Source organism: Mercenaria mercenaria, chromosome 1 (genome assembly GCF_021730395.1).
Source record: "Mercenaria mercenaria strain notata chromosome 1, MADL_Memer_1, whole genome shotgun sequence".
Taxonomy (NCBI): domain Eukaryota; kingdom Metazoa; phylum Mollusca; class Bivalvia; order Venerida; family Veneridae; genus Mercenaria; species Mercenaria mercenaria.
This window is the reverse complement of record NC_069361.1, coordinates 73732388-73753324: the sequence shown is the minus strand read 5'-3', so window position 1 is coordinate 73753324 and position 20937 is coordinate 73732388. Positions and strand designations below refer to the sequence as shown.

The window sequence follows — 20937 nt, the reverse complement described above, 5'->3', positions numbered from 1 at the left end:
CGGGTCATATGCTGTTACAATTTACCCCCTATGGTTAGAAAGTGTTGCATAGCCAATGGAACGTATATAATTATATTTGTTTCTTTTTTATCAGAATTTTGAGAAGTATTTATAAATTAGTAATCTAACAGCTCGCAAACTAATTATGAACAGAAGCATCAAAATAGGCGAGCTGACCCTGTATTACGAGTGACGAGATTAACTTTTATATGACGTCACATCATTATGACGTCATACTTTATGTCATACATTTATGACGTCACCGCTGAATCATAATTAAGCTAATTGAATTCGCTCGTAAAGATCAGAGCGTGTTTTACGGACCTACACATAGGTCAGTATGACTTTTCATTATATTTATGTTTTTGAAATGCTGTTTTCAACCGTTTGGCCTTGAAATAATTCGTATGTAATGGAACTGAAGTAGAATCTCTTATGTTACAATCATAGGGGGGTGAAATGTAACAGCCAACCATATTTTATCGTAGATTCATGTATAGGCGATTTCGCTATATGTTTATATAGCAATTGTTGCGGATCGTGTTAGAATTAAAAATAAAAGTATGCACATGCTAATAATGAAACCAGCCGATCAGACCATTGAAAATTGCTATTCAATCATCAATTTAATACTCGCCGGAGATGTTATGACCAAGGGCAAATAGTACCAATGCCCAAAGAGTGATTTTGTTAAAGTTTTTGAAATCATCAATTTTATGTTCAAGATAATAAAAAAGTTAAACACTGAATGGCAATTTTCTTTGTATTACATGTTAAATGCGTATTAAAGTAGTGGTAAAATCCTTTCAGGCAACACATTTGAATTGATCACTTATCGTCTGTTGTTTTAGTAATTTTACTGCCTTTTTATTTTTATTTTTGTTCCCACCTGTCAACATTTTTCTGCCCAAAATCCGAGTAACAAAAAATAAAAAAACTCTGGCCTTACTTAACATTGACAGGTAGCTTGACAAATAACTAACCCTAAATAGCACCTGCCAAAGGGCTTTGCTACGACCACAGTGGCTCCAGTACCTAGACTATCTCAAATGATTAATAACACATAATCTAATTTAGTCTATTTCAGCTGTCTGGTAAAGAAATCTTCAAGTTTATTTGACTCTCTCACATCAAACTATTTTCGAAGTTATTTAATCCACTTATTACTTAATAAATCCCTTCAGAGCAACAATGGGCAATAAACGAATTTCAGTATTTCAACTGGTGTTGCTCCACTGGTGATACAGTTTATGAAGTCATATTATATATTCTTTTTCTAAATATCTGAATACATACTAGATTTGTCCGACTCCTCCCTCTCTGGTATATTAACTGACAATCTGAAAGTAAAAGTTGCAATGTCACAAATGCAAACAAACTGTTTTAAGATATGTCTAGCTAGATAAGACTAACTTAAGAGGTTAATATAAGACTGCAGTATGCCTTTTGGTTTCAGTTGCATACATAGTGCAATAATGGCTAAAGGGCTCATGTAAACTTTGTGTGCCATTTGGCCAAAAGACATACCGGTACTGTAGCATTCATTAACTAGAATGTGTCTGTAGGATCCCTACTGTTACATTTGTCAAAAATAAAGAGAAATAATTCAAATGAATGCAGTCTTAATGTGGTATAACCTCAACAAACATTTTATGAAAAGGATTCATTATTCTAGGCTATAGACTTTTTGAGCTATGAGCATCACAAACAAAAAATCCATTATTTTGGCTTTTCAAGGACCATAACTCTATAATTAGCACTAAGATTCTCAAGAAGAATGCCAAGTGTGCAAGGCCACATTATTATAAAGACTCAAGCAAGGTTACATGAATTTACATCAAATACTTTTTGAACTTGGCACATAAGCAGGTGAAAATGTGAATTTAATTAATATTTCAGGGGCCATAACTTAAAATTTGGGGGTGAAGCCAGCCAAAAAACAAGCGGTGTGCAAGGTTATATCATGATAAAGACTCATGCAAGTTATCATCCATTTATATCATATACTATTTGAGCTAGGCAGGTCACAAGGTGAAAATGTGTATTTCTATTTTCAGGGGCCGTCACTCTGAAAATATGGGGCAGAATAAACATTCCTATTTATATGACACTGACATTCTGCCATTGACCAGGAGTAAACCAATAACATTGTCTGGCTTACTGTTCAAGTACAATGCCAATCGAGCCTCCAACATCAACTTGCATTTGCATAATTTTAAAGTGAATTTGTTACTATTTATTTGGAGGTACATAACAATTCATTTTCAAATCACTTGGGCTTTAATATTAACAAGCAAGACCACTTACTACCCATTAAGAAGATGTTTCCTGTTTGCCAGTTTTCAGTCATTTACTTGTGAATCACTTCAAACACCTGTTTGCTCTCTGTGACTTCTGTACATGTCTTTGAAGCATACCGGCATGTCATTGGGAATTATGCGTGTACATTTCACTGTGGGTGGATTTTATCAATAAGCACATTGCAAAACACTCGGTTAGGCCTAAACCAAAATTTGGTTTGTTTGCCGCTTAATTTGTTTTTATTTCTGTTTATTAAAATACGTTCCTATCATCCTATCCAATTTTCCTATGACGTATCATATCCTATCGAATTTGTAGTCGAGTGCCCTTTATCGGCAAAAGTTTTACGTGACCTCTGTTTTCTCAGTACAGTTTGTGAAATAAAAGATGTAATAGAATCATGTCATCAGTTTATTTTACCGTGTCATGCACTAATGTATTAGTTGACCCAGTCTGTGTAATTGAGTTTGTTGGTTCCAGCTTTGATGGTCGAAGAAGACTCTCAGGTGCCCAACGTGCACTATGTCATCACGGGCAGGCACCTGGGTAGATCCATCGACCTTCCATAAGCCAGCTGGATGAATTCCTAACATGATAAATCATTGCTCTTAGTGAGGCTTGAACCTACATCGGTGAGAGGCAAGTGATACGAAGTCAGTGACCTTAACCACTCGGCCACGGAGGTCCCATGTGTTAAAGCTGGACACAAGCACTCGCATACTATAAAACTTGCGTGTCATGTATAGGAGAGCACTTTATCGAAAACATTCATCTACTGAAAGAATTATGCTATGAAATATAACAACTTCTTTTTATCATTTCATTATATCCAGCAATATAATCAAAAACTAAATTTGAATTACTTTATATCAGGTCTGTCATTTTGTGTTGTCTTGATTTGTTTGTTTGTGTTGTGTTTTAACGCCGTTTTTCAACAGTATTTCAGTCATGTAACGGCGGGCAGTTAACCTAACCAGTGTTCCTGGATTCTGTACCAGTACAAACCTATTCTCGGCAAGTAACTGCAAACTTCCCTACATGAATCAGAGGTGGAGGACGATTGATTTCAGACACAATGTCATTTATCAAATTGTTACGGAGAACACACGCCCCACCCGAGGATCAAACTCACGACCCTGTGATTCTGAAAAGACGAGGTTAGTGGTCATGTTTGAAAATATAAGGTCATAAATAGATTCATTACTCCTAAAGATATACAGAAGCGGAATTAAGAAACAAAAGTAACAGATTGTTGGAAATATTGCAAATTGTATAGATCTGTGAAATTTTTATAACAGTCTGTTTAGGCACTGTACCTAATTTAAAGAATATTTAAAAAATGGAATAAAAAAGTAAATATTGTCATATATGAAGTCATTGCATGATGCAACAACTTTTATTTTCAATGTTCTGTCATCAGTAATGGAATAATGTTCAAAAGATGATCAACAACAAATAGTCCTACCTGTGTAAAGGGAAGGTAACTGTGTAACTAAATATTGGTTACTTAAGACAGTACTAGTTCTCTCCATTATCAATTTGCATATAAAGTGTCAGAATTGACCCTAAATTGACCTATGGTCTGTTTCATGTAGCAATCAAAGAAAACACTGATGTTCTTAAATATTTATTTAATTCTGTTTATATGAAATATAATGATTTATATAATGTTTTATGAAAATAGTACAAGTATGTTAATGAAAGTGATAAGTATGTGGTATTGCACTTTGTTGACAGTAAAAAATATGAGTTATATAAAAATGGAAATTTTCATGAGATAAAGAACATAGCTACAACTGATTAAAAACATAAGATCATCAAAAATAAGCCAACCAATTTCTAGGAAAAGGCAACTTCATATTAACAGAGAAAATCAAAAAGTACTGGAAAAGAGGTCAAATGTTGCCTTATAGTACTACTTCTTACTGTTTGAATAATGCCAGTTCAAATCAAATACAACATTTTTGGAAACTTTTATGAAAGTTTTATGGAGGTTGCTAAAGAACAGTAGCCTGTAATGTGATATAAAATCTGAAATACAAAACGTTTGACTGGTACAGTGGTGACATCACTTTAGTGTTTCTAAAGTAACCATGCCACTATCAAAGTTGACAGGGAACTTAAGGAAATTAACCTGCAAAGTTTCCTGAAGACTAATCAATAATATATTGTCCAGACAAACAAATCAGGACAGGCACACCATTTGGACAACTAAGTCTTCATTTCGGTAAACTGGCACAACAAAAAGTAATGACAATTTTAAATACTGAAAACATACTCATGACAAGTACAAAAGGGCCAACATTTCTGAGTCATAGAACTTTCTGATCTTATGATGCTTAATGAGGTAACATGTTACACAAAATATTGCTATGGTATATTTAAAAGGGCAATAATTATGAAACAAGAGGGCCATGATGGCCCTATATCGCTCACCTGAGTTTAATTGCTTTCTTGAAAAAAATTCTTTGCTAAAGCTAAACAAATAACCCCATGGGGTGGGGTCAATTTGACCCCGGAGGTAATGATTTGAACAACTTTTGTAGAAGTCTACTAGGCAATGCTACATGTCAAATATCTAAGATCTAAGCCTTCTGGTTTATTTTTAGAAATTTTTTGAAGATTTTCCTATGTAAAATCAAGTGACCCCTGGGGTGGGGTCAATTTTAACACCGGGGTCATGATTTGAACAAATTTTGTAGAGGTCCACTAGGCAATGCTACATATGAAATATCTAAGCTCTAGGCCTTCTGGTTTATTTTGAAGATTTTTCTATGTACAATCAAGTAATCCCATGGGGCGGGGTCAATTTGACCCCGGGGGTCATGATTTGAATAAATTTTGTAGAAGTCTACTAGCAATGCTCCATGTCAAATATCTAAGACCTAGGCCTTTTGGTTTATTTTTAGAAAATTTTTGAAGATTTTCCTATGTAAAATCAAGTGACCCCTGGGGTGGGGTCAACTTTGACCCGGGGGTCATGATTTGAACAAATTTTGTAGAGGTCCACTAGGCAATGCTACATGTCAAATATCTAAGCTCTAAGCCTTCTGGTTTATTTTTAGAAATTTTTTGAAGATTTTCCTATGTAAAATCAGTGACCCCTGGGGCGAGGTCAATTTTGACCCCGGGTCATGATTTGAACAATTTTAGTAGAGGTCCACTAGCAATGCTACAAGTCAAATATCTAAGCTCTAGGCTTCTGGTTTTTGAGAAGAAGATTTTTTAAGATTTTCCTATGTAAAATCAAGTGACCCCCGGGGCGGGGTCAATTTTGACCCTGGGGTCATGATTTGAACAAACTTGGTAGAGGTCCACTAGGCAATGCTTCACACCAAATATCTAAGCTCTAGGGCTTCTGGTTTTTGAGAAGAAGATTTTTAAAGTTTTTACTTTTGGTTGCCATGGCAACCAGAATTCTGTATGGAATTCAATTCTTTGAACAATTTTTAAAGAAGACCATCCAAGGAACAACCCTGTGAAGTTTCATCAAAATTGGCTTGTTGGTTTAGGAGGAGATGTTGTTTAAAGGAAAGTGTGGACGGACGGACGGACGACGGACGGACGGACGGACGCCGGACGGTGAGTGATCACAATACCTCACCCTGAGCACTTTGTGCTCAGGTGAGCTAAAAAGCCAAATGCAGTTATGGAACTAGTGCATTTAATGTCAAATTATTACAGTTTGCAATTGTAAGAAGTTTGATACATTTTTCATTAACAATCTGGAAGGTGTTTTAGGTATTTTTATGACAAAACATGTCTCCCACCTATGTATACCTTTAGCTATGGCGGCTATTTTGTGCAGCAAACTGGAAAGTGTCGGTGATATGCAAAAAATATACTTGGTACTGATCACTTCTGTGAAGTTTCATCAAAATCTGTTCAGTAGTTTTAACCTGTGAAAGCGCACAATATTTTTCTATTTTTAGCTCTGGCTGCAATTTAGGACATCAAAACGAAACCTGCAAGCGATATGCACAACACTATGCTTGGGACTGATCAGTCCTGTGAAGTTTCATCAAAATCTGGCCAGCAGCTTGTCCTCTTAAAGCCACACAGGCTTAATGCAGATAGACAAGAAGGCATAAACAATACCTCTCCCCACCTTTAGATGAGACATAATTCTGAGATAAAACCTTACATACAACACTTTACAAAATCAGGATGCTAAAAAATGGATGTGCAATACCTATACCTATTCTTCAGTGAAATGAAAAAGGACAAAACACAAGTAATATGGAGGAGTTATGGGCCATGACACGTACATAATGTTTTAAGACTGAAGAAAATGCATTGATTAGTTAAAAAATTTACGTTAGTGTTTTAGTTCAATATAAACTTTGTCATACTAAAATGATATTGCAGTTGTAATGACCAATCACTTTTTAGATTTATGAAAGAAAAAAACACAATTTATGCCAACATTAAACTTAAACTTTAAAAGCGAAAATTATCAAACGTTTTACTGTGGTATTGCATGAAATTAAATTTTGTCACCATACAAATAATTATTGATTTTAATAATACTGGTCACTATGGTCTTAAGTTTGATTTGTGAACATACTGTGCTATAAACTGAGACAAAACAGTATTGATACACTACAAGACACAGTATTTTGAAAATTATAACAGTGTAATGTTTACATATTCTCAGAGTTTCTGAATCACATTTACATGCACGGCTGGATAGGACTTGCTGCTCTCTACATGTGTGTCCTACAATAACAGCAAATATGTAACAAAGTTGATTCAGAAGGCTCCTCTATACTAAACTGTGCAAGCTGCAGACACTGATCTTGAACAATAGCTGAACGGTGACACTGAAGATTTCACAGGTATATATCTGAAGAAAGAAATGCATATCATAGTAACTCTGTATTCGAGGTGTCTGCAGCTCTTTAATATTCAAAATATGTATATTTCTGAATATAAGGTAGAATAAAAGTGTTACTGGATTAATAAAACTTCAGCATATCTTATGCATAAGACCCATTTTAGTAGAATATATCAAGAGGCCAATAGTGACCCTAAGTCACTCACTTGACCTTACTATTTGACCTAAAATATAATTTTTTATTATTATGTATGACACACTTTTTATTTTGGAATATTATGATGGCAGGCTATATTTTATTCTATATCTTAAATACTTTGAAAAAACACACCTTATACTTGACATTTCATAAGTTATATCTTACACTCACCTTTTTAAGCTTATAACAATAGAATTGTGTTTACCTTTTTAATTAATTTCAGGAGAAAAATGTAAGATATTTGGAAAGTTACATTCATAAGTATGTAATTATTTGGTACTGTATAATTTGTTTTTGTAAGTGTAAAGTTTATATATCATACTTCACCCTTGGTCTCATGTGAAATAGACTTTACACAAGCCTCTAGAAGTGATATATACCAAATCAATAACTGAATTACATTGTAACTCTTTGGATATTGTAAACAATTACCTGAAGGTTTCAATATCTGTGTTTAATTAAGTCATACAGATCAACACTGGCATTCTCATCATATGAATCCACAGAACATTTTACACTGAAATAAAGAAACAACTTCCTACAAATTTTGTACTTCAATTACAGAAATTTACAGATTTTACATTAAATTAGGACTCTAATCCATTGAAAACATCAAGTAACAGATATCAAGAAAACATTGCATTAAAAATATATTTAAACAAAATGGTTAATGCTAAGCTTTGAAACATGGTTAGTGGCTGACAATAGTAGTTTATTTATCTCTTTATCATATGAAAGGCTAAGAGTTAAGAAGTCTGAATAGATATCTATACCTAAGTCAAAATTTCTTGATTCAAAATGGTTGGCTGTACCATCCTTCGTGAAACTTCATAAAATCATTTTAATGACATTTACAATGTGTATATGTTAAATGTTTAGGGGAATGTAATTTTAATAACTGGCATTATATTACCCTTGACATGTTAAACTTGTTAAAGAGTATCATTTGTACATCATTGTACCATCAGACCATCTTCCACTTCTGTCAACCTGACTAGACATGTTGGACACCCTGAAATATATAAATGATAAAATCTGTGAACAGTTAACAATCATCATGCAAAAACTATAACACCATCTTAATAAAATCACCTTAACACCTTGATCTTAAAAAATATTATTTCAAATTATTATTGCCCATAAAAGTATAATGTATCCTATCCATAATCATTACATGACTCCTTATATAATTTACCAGTTCATAGTTTGGAATGGCTTCCAGTCTAAATCCAGAAGTTGAAGAAAAACAAATTATGAAAGTTTATTTATGGTGTCATTTAAAAGAATGACCTGCCTGTTAATTGTCAACTGTTTGCTCTTTTTAATATTGATAGGCAATTGCATTTTATCAAATGTTGTCTAATATATATATCAACGGTTAATAGTTTACATTTTAAGACTCAAGTGTTAATTAGATGTCACTGACTTGTTTACTCTCAACATCATAAAGTGAGATAAAACTACACGTAAATTGTAAAACATTATATGAGATACCCTTCCATCCTGTATAAATTGCCTTTAAAAAGAAATTACATAGAAGTATTATCCCACTGTTTTTACTGTCCCTGCTCTATCTAACTTTTCAAGCTTCTGCAGCCACTTTAATATGTCATCTGTTCGCTTGTATTTCTGTCTGATATGAGGTAATTATAATATAATATTTCAATAACTTATAGTAAATATATAATGTTATTCTTTTCCTACAATTTGCAACAGTTTATTTTGAAAGTTCATTTTTTTTTTATCTCAATTACATTCTGTTCTGACTACAGCTAAAATACATAGAACAGACTATAAGCTATTATAAGGTCAAAGGTCAATCTAAAAGGAAAAATTGGTAAAACTTAGGCCCAGTTAATCACAGATGCTTTAAATAAGCTGTCATTTCACACATTAATTTGCCATAGGATTATGTATCTACAAACAAAAAACAAGAAAAAACAAATTAATAGAAAGAACATTTTTGGGCAATTTAAAAAGCGACAATGAAAGTGAAAGTAGAAAGTCAATATTTTCTTATCGACTTTTCTTTCATAATTTCCATTTAAAGCGTAACAGTTTACTTTCATACAGTATTGAATAATCCATAAACATTATACTTACCATTTAAATGCATGAAAAATCCTCATGGTACTCGTAAACTTATAATTTGTTGATAACCTCTCAGTTTTCGGCCGTTTTCACGTGAAAATACGAAACCGGTGTTGACATAAATGTTCTACTTCCGGCGGTATTCGATTGCGTAAATCGGCTCTAGTACTATGGAGGCAGTAAACAGTTTTCTGAGCTTCTCGGCCTAGAGTCGCCAACCTAACTTTCAAAACCTCACACAAAAGTCTGTAACCACACACCTGAAATAAAGATATTGCAACATTAACATCACTGTATGTCTACCGTTACAAACCATCTGCAATACATCTCTAATATCTAGTTTTCTGTTTACAAGACCTGAATTTTGTGCTCTCCCGGTCGCGGAAACTGATGACGAAAAAAGCTAAATTTGCCAATTTTTCAATCGCTGCAGAAAATTCCCTGAAAATGATAGCCACAATTGCTACACTGTTCCGTACTCCAGTAACACTGTAAAATCTGAAAATAAGCTGAAATATATGGGCCCTCCGTACCGTTTTTTCACTATTCCACTTTTCCTGAGGCACCTGCTAAAATGACAACCCCACTTTCAGCTAGCTCAGAGGAAGCATGTATACGCTCCTGCAAGTCATTACGTCATACTATCAAGATCAAGGCTACTCAACTGATTTTCTTTAAATATGTGAAACTCAATTCTAGCCGCTGAAACTTCAATTCTAGCAATTATTATTATTTAGAAGTTCAAATATGCACTTCATTCCGTAAATTGCCTCTTATTTGTAAATTTCACCCCGGCCAATTCGACACTAACAGCTCAAAACTGTTTACTGCCTCCTATGTCTACAGAGTCTGTTGAAATATGTGGGGTGGCGCATTCTACCATAAACGAGGAAAACATAATATGCTTTTAAACATAATTTATATTTGTTATCGGTAATATGTCATTTGTTAAGACATTGACAGAAAGGTATCAATGTCTTATTTTTGCAAGTGTAAGATACCTAGCGAAACATATTGAACAACTTTGTTGGCTCAAAAATATACATGTGATTCATTGTCTGCAAGTTACACTGGCATCACATGTTTTCTTAAAGAAGACATGAAGCACAAATTGATGTACATTAAAACTGTTGTGCACTGTGAATTGTACTTATTTTACAGTTGATTTGTCCAATCTCCAAAGTCAGTTTGCATCTCAGACTGCTTTTTAATATGCTTAACATGTCATTAAGAATATTTTTATTTTACGCTAATGCTGGGTAAATGATTGCAGAGATAACAAGAGCTCGTCGAACACGAAATGCCCCCCTTGATGCATTCAGTAATTGCACAAGGCACAGAAATTATATGCTCACTGTAAACAAAAGTTCTACCATTCTGGTTTAATGTGACCTTGACCTTTAACCTATTAACCTAACAAGAGATTACAGAGTGATCTTGGCGCCATCCACTGTTCCAAATTTCAAGACTAGCTCAAGGTCAAATTTCATTTCGGTACAAAACAATGTGTATGTGGTCCAAATTTGAAAGCTGTGGCTTGAAAAAAGTGAAAGCAGGTCACTAGATCAATTTCAAGGTCAAAGTTCATTTCGGTAGACAGAACTATGCATGTGCTTCAAATTTGGAGGCTGTAGCTTGAGAAATGTTAAAGTAGGTAATAGGTAAAAATCAATGTCAAATTTCAATTCAGAACACAAAAATATGCATGCGGTCAAATTTGAAGGCTGTAGCTTGAGAAATGAGAAAGTAGGTCACTAGGTCAAAATCAAGGTCAAATTTTACTTAGGAACACAAAACTATGCAAGTGCTCCAAATTGAAGCCTGTACCTTCAGAATGTGAAGTAGGTCATTAGGTCAATCTCAAGATCAAAATTCATTTCAGTACAAAAAACTATGAAGTGGTTCAAATTTGAAGGATGTAGCTTGAGAAATGTGAAAGTAGGTCACTAGGTCAAAATCAGGTCAAATTTTATTTTGGAACAAAAAACTATGCATGTGGTCCAAATTTGAAGCCGTACCTTCAAAAATGTGAAAGTAGGTCACTAGGTCAAGATCAAGGTCAACTCATGTCAAGGTTCATCTTGCCACTTAAAACTATACATGTGGTCCAAATTTGAATGATGTAAGTTATGGACATGAAGATTCTAAGTTTTTCCCTATATAAGTCTATATGAACCATATGACCCCTGGGGCGGGGTCATTTTTGACCCTAGATGGATATTTGAACAACTTGGTAGAGAACCACTAAATGATGCTACATTACAAAATATCAAGCCATAGTCTTTGTGGTTTGGACAAGAAGATTTTCAAAGTTTTTTCCCTATATAAGTCTATGTAAACCATGTGACCCCAGGACGGAGCCATATTTGCCCCTAGGGGAATAATTTGAACAATCTTAGTAGAGGACCACTAGATAATGTCATATACAAAATATCAAAGCCCTAGAACCCTGTGGTTTTAGACAAGAGGTTTTTCAATTTTTTTTCCCTATATAAGTCTTATAAACCATGTGACCCCCAGGGTGGGGCCATATTTGACCCAGGGAAATAATCTGAACAACGTTGGTAGAGGATCACTAGATTTGCTACACACCAAATATCAAAGCCCTAGGCCCTATGATTTTGGACAAGAAGATCAGAATCCGTTTAACTGTTCCTGGCCAATGCGACCTTGACCTTTGACCTAATGACCTCAAAATCAATAGGGGTCATTTGTTGGTCATGGCCAACCTAACTATTCAATTTTCCTGACACTAGGCCAAAGCGTTCTTGAGTTATTGCATGGAAACCATTTTACTGTTCCTGGTCACTGTGACCTTGACCTTTGACATACTGATCTCAAAATCAATAGGGGTCATCTGCAACTCATGACCAACCTCCCTATCAACTTTCGTGACCCTAGGCCTAAGCGTTCTTGAGTTATCATCCGGAAACCGTTTTACTGTTCAGGGTCACTGTGACCTTGACCTTTGACATACTGACCTCAAAATCAATAGGGGTCATCTGCAGCTCATGACCAACCTCCCTATCAACTTCAGTGACCCTAGGCCTAAGCGTTCTTGAGTTATCATCCGGAAACCGTTTTACTGTTCAGGGTCACTGTGACCTTGACCTTTAATATACTGACCTCAAAATCAACAGGGGTCATCTGCCGGTCATTACCAACCTCCCTATCAACTTTCATGATCCTAGGCCCAAGTGTTCTTGAGTTATCATTCGGAAACCGTTTTATTATTCAGGGTCACTGTGACCTTGACCTTTGACATACAGACCTCAAAACCAATAGGGGTCATCTGCTGGTGATGACCAACCTCCCTATCAACTTTCATGATCCTAGGCCCAAGCGTTCTTGAGTTATCATCCGGAAACGGATTGGTCTACATTCCGACCGACCGACCGACCAACCTACCGACCGACAGACATCTGCAAAACAATATACCCCTCCTTCTTCGAAGGGGGGCATAAATATTGTAACATCCATTTTTTTTTTCTGCATTCGAAATATTTGTGACAAGATCAGTGCACAATTTACCATTAAAATTTTTTTTATAATTTAATCAAAACACAAGTTAGACTGTTTTTAGTCTCAGGGAATATTTCCTATGCTTTTCCAAACAGTTCTTGACTTATCCTTATTATTCACAAAGTGGTAATTTCCGCGCAATACCCATGTAATACATGTTTTGCCAAGACATGCACCACACAATATCCTTACTCGAATCATCAATCATAACATACATTTTTATGTAAGATGCTCTTGACTAAAAATAATACTTTCAAAATTGTATTCTGTTGAAACAGTGCTATATACATTATCCACAAAAACTCCATATTCGCTTGCTGTTATTAAGATTGACACATTTTCTGAATGTATTGTATAACAGCTAGTTTATACGTATTTTGGTGGGAGCGTTGCACGTGCCTTTGGTCGACTGCATATACATACATAATGTTATATGTTGACGTTATAGTTTCATGCAAACAGAAATGCTGAGCGGTTATCTTAATTAAATAAGAAACCAAGACATGAATTTAAACACACAACTAATTTTTGATTGGCCTATACGCTTGTCACTGTAAAAGTAAACGACAGCTGGTGACTGTGACGTAAAAAAATTTATATTGCGGCAATATCAAACTATCGGTTTTGTGTTTGAAGTTGTTAAAAGTGAAATGCAAGAAAATGGTCAAACGGGAAAGATCTTCTTAACGGGTAGTTATTGGAAAGCTACTATCTGAGTTTGGAGCTATCATGATTTAAACATGTAAGCACAAGGGATAAGGGGCGAAACCCTAAACTTTAAAATACAATGCCATAACAAAAATGCCATCAATGTTACTACATCATTGAGAAACCATTCAAATATGACATTTTAAGGTTTCGATGGAGGCCTTGAGAAACAAAAATCAAACAACACCAAATCATAGAAAGAAAAAGTTGTTTGACATGAAAATTGAACAGCATGTAAAACATGTATATTACTTTAGGAAACAAGTGTCAGTATACTGATATAAACATTAAATTCCGGAAAACAGGTCTAGGAAAGTGGAATATTTACAGATTATCTGTAAATTTACAGATAATCTATAAATTTACAGACTTTTCAATCTGTAAATTTACAGATTGTGTGTATGAAAACTGATGAAATTACATTTATCCTCAAAACCGCAGCTTGGAATTAATTGGTTTATTACAGCATGCATAAATTAAGGTCTTTGTGGGTTTCAGCCATTTTTGTTGACTTTGAGTTTTTGGCATTTTAAGAAAAATCAAAGTCAACAGAAATGACTGAAAGTTACAATTGACCTTTATTTATACATACCATAAGTAAATCAACTAATTTCAAGCTGCGATTTTGTGTCTAAATATAATTTTAGCAGTTTTCAAACACTTGATCTGTAAATTTACAGATTGAAAAATCTGTAAATTTATAGATTATCTGTAAATTTACAGATAATCTGTAAATACTCCGCTTTCCTAGACCTGGAAAAGGGCTGCCTAAAGGGGCTCCACTTCCGGACAGTTAAACGCCTTTAAAAACTCATCATTTTCAAAGAACTGTTACACATGTTTGTTTGATGGGATTTGCAATAGCGTGCGAGTGGTGTTGAAATTTCACGTAACAAGGTGGAACATAGTTTTCAGCAATTGTTTATCTTTTTTTCTTTACAAATGGCATTCATTTTCAAAGGGAGACAACTTTTTCTCAAAGATTACTTAAAATAATCGGAAAAAGTTGTTTCCCTTTGAAAATGAATGCCATTCGTACTTAAAATAATCGGGAACAGTTGTCTCCCTTTGAAAATGAATGTCATTTGTAAAGAAATAAAGATAAACAATTGCTGAAAACTGTGTTCCAACTTGTTATGCGAAATTTCACCACTCGCACGCTATTGCAAATGCATCAAAATGAGCATGTGTAACTGTTCTTTGAAAATGGTGAGTTTTTAAAGGCGTTTAACTGTCCGGAAGTGGAACCCCTTTAGGCAGCCCTTTTCCGGAATTCAATGTTTATATCAGTATACTGACACTTGTTTCGTAAAGTAATATACAGGTTTTACATGCTGTTCAGTTTTCATGTCAAACAACTCTTTCTTTCTATGATTTGGTGTTGTTTGATTTTTGTTTATCAAGGCCTCCATCGAAACCTTAAGCTTTTGCAAGAGAAAATCACTACTGTAAAAAGTAGAAATTTTTGCCAGAGATTAATTTTTGGCATATTCCCAAGGCCCTACATCTCGTGAAAATTAATCCTTGTGTAAATATTCATCATTAGTATAATTCAAATTCAATTATGATACCATTTTTACAATTTCGCGAAAATTAAACTTCATGAACATACTAAAAATTCCAAATTCACAAAATTTTGACCCAGCTTTTAAAGTATCTTTTCAATCTGCACCAGTTACAAAAACAGTAAGAAATCAACTTACACAACATTACTAATGGGGACTTCCTCCCAGTTTGTAACTGTGACTTGTATCAAGTAGAATTCATTCTGGAGACTAGGAGCTTCATGGTTGTGAGCTATGTCCAGTTTGGCTGGTCTTGACACAATTCTAATTGTAACAAAAATACACACTCATAACTTATATACATAAAACCAATAGACAAATTTTTGAAAGTCAGTAAGGTTATGTTTCAAGTTTCATCCGAAAATTGACCTAAAGTATTCCAGATTAAATGTGACTTCTGCCATTTCATTTCATATAATGAAAGCAAACAATGTCCACATATAATGAAAGCAAACAATGTCCTCAATAAGATTCTCATGATATTATCATACCCTTATGAAACTGTTGGACAATCTAGAAATAGAAAGCAATGATCTGGCTTTAAAGTTTTTTGGTAAATAGGATTTTCTAATATTATAATAATGGAAATGAATTTATAAACTTCAATACTTTGTTGATGGATCAATCTCGATCTGGTCCCATTCAATGGTATGCTTTCCTTGTTTCCTAGGCAATAGGGTCAATGCAGTTTGTATTGGGGTCACAGCATCACCCCCAGCTCCAACCCAGGTCATCACAGCACACCGTGCAGTCTCTGATCCCATCACTACACATACACCAGTAATCTGTGTAAACAGGAGACAAATCATTACCATATTTGTTAAAGCTAATATTTCTTTAATCTACATTTGACTGAACCAAAAATGAAATTTTTATTTTTGCAATCCTTTAAGGATCTTATCAACACTTTTGATCCTCCTATGACTTGAGTTCAGCTTTGGCTTAAATATATATTCCTGTAGTACAACAAAATTGGGATGTAAAATTAAGCCAATACTTATTCACTAAATATCCTAAACTTGTACCTAAAACTGGCTTCAAACATTGACAAGAACAGACTGGAACCATAAGCATTAGATATCAAAGGCCTGAAGGGCCTGAGAGTCGGCTAATGATTGATGTACTGGTAGTATAGTCTACCAGTTTCAGTTTGTTTTTAGTTTTTTCCCCCCAACTAAACAGAGATTTTGTTACAATAAATGAAATGAACATTCAGTCGATGCCTAGTAAAACTTTGATTGACATTATACAGGTATTTAAACCCAATATATTTCTCTAAAATTGAAGAGTGGTTCGCAGAAATAAAAATGTTGAAAGTACAAACTACAATTTGACAGCTGACACTAAGATACTGCCCATGACTATATATATTTTTCCAGTAAACATTTGCCTTCGGCATTGCCAAAAGAGGCAATTATCAGCTGGTATATATTCGCACATGATAAAATTTTAATATAACAATTTATATATTAAAATTTTACAGCGCGGATTGCCACATACAATTTGTAACGGATGGACGAAAGAACTGTTCAGATATTTTACAGATAATGGGCCTGGCGATAACCGTGTCATATGTTAGGTATTGTTCAATCATATTATAAGTGGTGCCAATTTAAAGTATACTTACTTTTGCGTTTAGAGATACATGTATGTAAATGTTGCTGAGTGTCAATATATAGTGTAACCGATATTAATAAATGCAGTTCTTTTTTAGTTAAAACCATCATTTATTCTATTTCAGACCTGTTAACCCCATCAAAATCATGTTTGTAATCCCCAAGTCCATGCTCTTTCAATTATCCATTTTGATTCATGTAGACAGACAGGCCCAGGCTGGGCTGAAAAATGTTTGAGCCATTTTTACGTGGTCGGTAGCAGGGTGGGTGTGGGGAGGGGTGTTTCTTCCCGCTTTAAATTGCAGTCAGATTTTGAAATGGGCATTGTGGCGGGTGGTAAAAGGGCAAATGTATCAAACTGTAAAGTGGCAATATGGAGGAAGGGTGTGGGAGAATACCCCCTCCTGCAAGAAGGGTTTGGGGTATCACCACAAGAAATTTTTGAATATGTAGACCCTTGATACAGCCTTTGGTGCAATTTCTAACTGAACATTTTATGTTTCAATTTCTAAATATTACCTAGATTCTTTTTAGTATTACAATATCCAAAGTATGAATGACTGTCACTTCATCTTTTTACTTTCAGATCATGCCTCAGGACTAGTCTAAATAATGAGACCTCGGGTAGACCGATTTTACATTTTGATATTTAACGTTGTCTACCTAGAGGCGGATATGGACAAGTCAAAAAATATTAACAATATTCAACTCTCGAGTACAATTATTTGGACTAGCCTCAGGACTAGAATATATGAGTCTGATATAGATTCTATGTAGGTGTTATAAAAATAAATTCTAGAATCATTTCTGTTACAATAATATCTATCATGTCTGTTACTTGAATGTTAAAATTTCATAACACAGATCGATATTTACCCAAAATATTATATCCGGATACGATTACACTTTTCTAAATCTCCAGTTTCAACAATATGTTTTACAAATTGTGATGATAAGAAGACATTTAGCAGCAATTGGCAGTATCTGACATTGAAGTTTACGGTTAAATTACCTCTTATTTAAATCTTTTCATAAAAAAGTTGTTTCGTTTCGTTAAAGCAGCCAAACATAGACGATCTACTTTCGATTTCAAAAACTACAAGAAAATACAATTTAACGTTTCGCCGATTTGTTTATTTCTCGAAAAATAAGAAATAAAATCATTTTTAATATCAGTAGTAATTAAACAAACCAGTAAGAGCTTCTTCTTCCGATAATTTATCCGCTTACTGACTGCAAACTTCAACCCACGCAATGTCGTAGAAGCGTTGTTATAAACAGGTCACGCGTGTTCGCCTACAAGTGTCCAGAATGTAGTTAGGATTCATCCGCGAAGTCTCGCGGAAGAATTAACGTACTGCACATATCTTATTCGGGTCATTTAAAATGAAGCTGTCATAATTTAATTTCATCGATGTGGTAAACTATTTGATAAGAGACATTCCAATGCTTTCAGAGGTACCCGACTCAATAAAATACTAGCAGTATGTTCTGGAACTATATTTTGTCTTTCGCTGGATGTTACGCAAGCTTGGTAAGCCTGCGCAATTCATAAAATACACAGCGCAATAAATTTGTTATTTGCGCAATGATTTTAAAAATTATTTTTTGAAACGGACATGGTATCAAATGGATAATATGGCTAATAAGTTAATATGCAGCTTTTATTTGAATTTGTGAACATCATATTTGCTAATTTGTGACAAAAGGGCATAAAATTCGTGACTATAATCATATGCGCAAATGTATTACCAAATCCCGCAGAATCGTTATGCGTGTTTATGCTTAATGAGTTACCGCGGAAGAAAACACGTGGCTTTATTTTCGAGTATTGCACAATTACAAGTCATAAATTTGACGGATTATATCGTATATTGGTCATAGCAAATAGGATTGACATAACTGAACTTCATTCGATCAATGAACTCTTTGAAATTAGAGATTAATCTAATGGAACTACATCACTTCGCTGTGTTGTGAGGCCATTTAGTAAGAATGAGAAATCGGGCGATAGCAAGGACTCTTCAAACGCTTGAAAGCGTTTAGCCGACTCAACAATGTAACAAAATTAATGAATCATTTAACATGGCTCCAAATATTCCCTTGAACCCAATGGATGGAAATTTTGTAACTCATGGTTAATGCTAGGTACCAGATGGCATGTAGTTACTTACCTTAAACTGGCTCCCAACATCCTCTTGCACTGGTAGGAAAGAAATTTCTAGCACAAAGGAGAGCCTGGTACCAGAGAATCCACAGATACCTAACAATGGCTCCCAAAATCTTGAACTGGTAGGAAAAAGAGAGAACCTGTAGCATCTAGGAATGCAATAGACCTGACAACTATAAGGTATTTACCTCAAGCTGGCTCCCAACATCCTCTTGAACAGGTAGGAAGGAAAACTTGTAGCATCTTGGAGTGCCTGGTACCAGGTATAAATTTCCCTCTTTACTCTCGGACTCTGAAGCAGCAGATATTCCATGTCCATCTATCACCTCTAGGTACTGGTTATACATCTGTGAGAATTAGAAACACAGCATCCAGTCATTGGAATATACTTCCATGTACAAATGATATATATTTAACATTTCAAGATCAAAACTTGATTGGACACACCAGGGTTTTAAAGGTGGTGAATCACATTTGAGCAACATTTTGTGACATTTTTCATTTCTTGTACATTCTGTTAAAGACTTATTTAAGAAACCAAAGGACCCATCTCACGGATTACTTTTTTTTGAAATTTTGTCAATACTCTCCTATTATATTAAAGTATTAAGAATGTGCACTATTACTTTTGATTTCAGTATAATTTCTCATTTTACAAGTTTTAAAACAGTGTGTAGCACTGTAATTCATTTCCAACCTATCCCAGTTGCACAACCAATATAGGTAAAGGGAGGTAATAATATTTTCATAAACTTGCATTTCTCATTAAGTTTGACTAAACATATATTTGTCAAATATAATGTAATAGTTTTAAACACAATGAAAAGGACTGAATCCCATAGAGGCATATTGCAGTTTCAGTGGCAAGACGAGAACCAGCTGTTGCAATATACAACCCAAAGATGCTCTTTCTAAATGAAAGTTGTTCCCTTTCTGTGTAACTGGTGGATGGTATACTGGAATATGTATTTCACAGATCCTTTCAGTCTCAGTTACATTGAACATTATCATAATAAATGCTTTGCTGACTAGGTTTTACAAACAAGAGGACCATGATGGTCCTGAATCGCTCACCTGTCCCCAGAAGACCCAGTTTTGAACTGAGTATGACATCGTTTTTTCTATTATTTGACATAGTGACCTAGTTTTTGAGCTCATGTGACCCAGTTTTGAACTTGACCTAGATATCATCAAGATAAAAATTCTGACCAATTTCCATGAAAATCCATTGAAAAATATTGCCTCTAGAGAGGTCACAAGGTTTTTCTATTATTTGACCTAATGACCTAGTTTTTGAAGGCACGTGACCCAGTTTTAAACTTTACCTAGATATCATCAAGGTGAACATTCTCACCAATTTTCGTGAAAATCTCATGAAAAATATGACCTCTAGAGAGGTCACAAGGTTTTTTTTTTATACCTACTGACCTAGTTTTTGACCACATGTGACCAAGTTTCGAACTTTACCTAGATATCATCAAGGTGAACATTCTGACCAATTTTCATGAAGATCCATTGAAAAATATGGCCTCTAGAGAGGTCAGAAGTTTTTCCATTTTTAGACCTACTGACCTAGTTTTTGACTGCAGTTGACCCAGTTTTGAATTTGACCCAAATATCACCAAGACAAACATTCAGGCCAACTTTCATACAGATCCCATGACAAATATGGCCTCTAGAGAGGTCACAAGGTTTTCTTATTATTCGACCTACTGACCTAGTTTTTGACCGCATGTGACCCAGTTTCAAACCTGACCTAGATATCATTTAGGTGAACATTCAGACCAATTTTCATGAAGATCCATGAAAAATATGGCCTCTAGAGAGGTCAAAATGTTTTTTTCTATTTTTACACCTACTGACCTAGTTTTTGACCACAGTTGACCCAGTTTCGAATTTGAACAGGCTATCATCAAGCAAACATTCAG

The 20937-nt window shown here is 34.6% G+C and overlaps 1 protein-coding gene and 1 long non-coding RNA gene across 2 annotated transcripts in view; both read right to left on the bottom strand.

Annotated features, from left to right (window-relative positions):
* LOC123534077 (trafficking protein particle complex subunit 11-like) overlaps window positions 1-20937 on the bottom strand; it is a 107101-nt gene that overhangs the window by 15193 nt on the left and 70971 nt on the right. Inside the window, 6 exon segments of the mRNA XM_053518312.1 lie at window positions 1297-1340; window positions 7807-7854; window positions 8290-8349; window positions 15362-15487; window positions 15833-16008; window positions 19198-19356. Of these exon segments, the coding sequence (XP_053374287.1) occupies window positions 1297-1340; window positions 7807-7854; window positions 8290-8349; window positions 15362-15487; window positions 15833-16008; window positions 19198-19356 (613 nt within the window).
* On the bottom strand, window positions 5926-8935 carry LOC128559406 (uncharacterized). Its single transcript, XR_008372325.1, has 4 exons — window positions 8871-8935; window positions 8251-8349; window positions 7770-7854; window positions 5926-7147 (listed from the first exon to the last, which is right to left on the bottom strand). It is a non-coding gene; the product is annotated as an uncharacterized LOC128559406 (long non-coding RNA).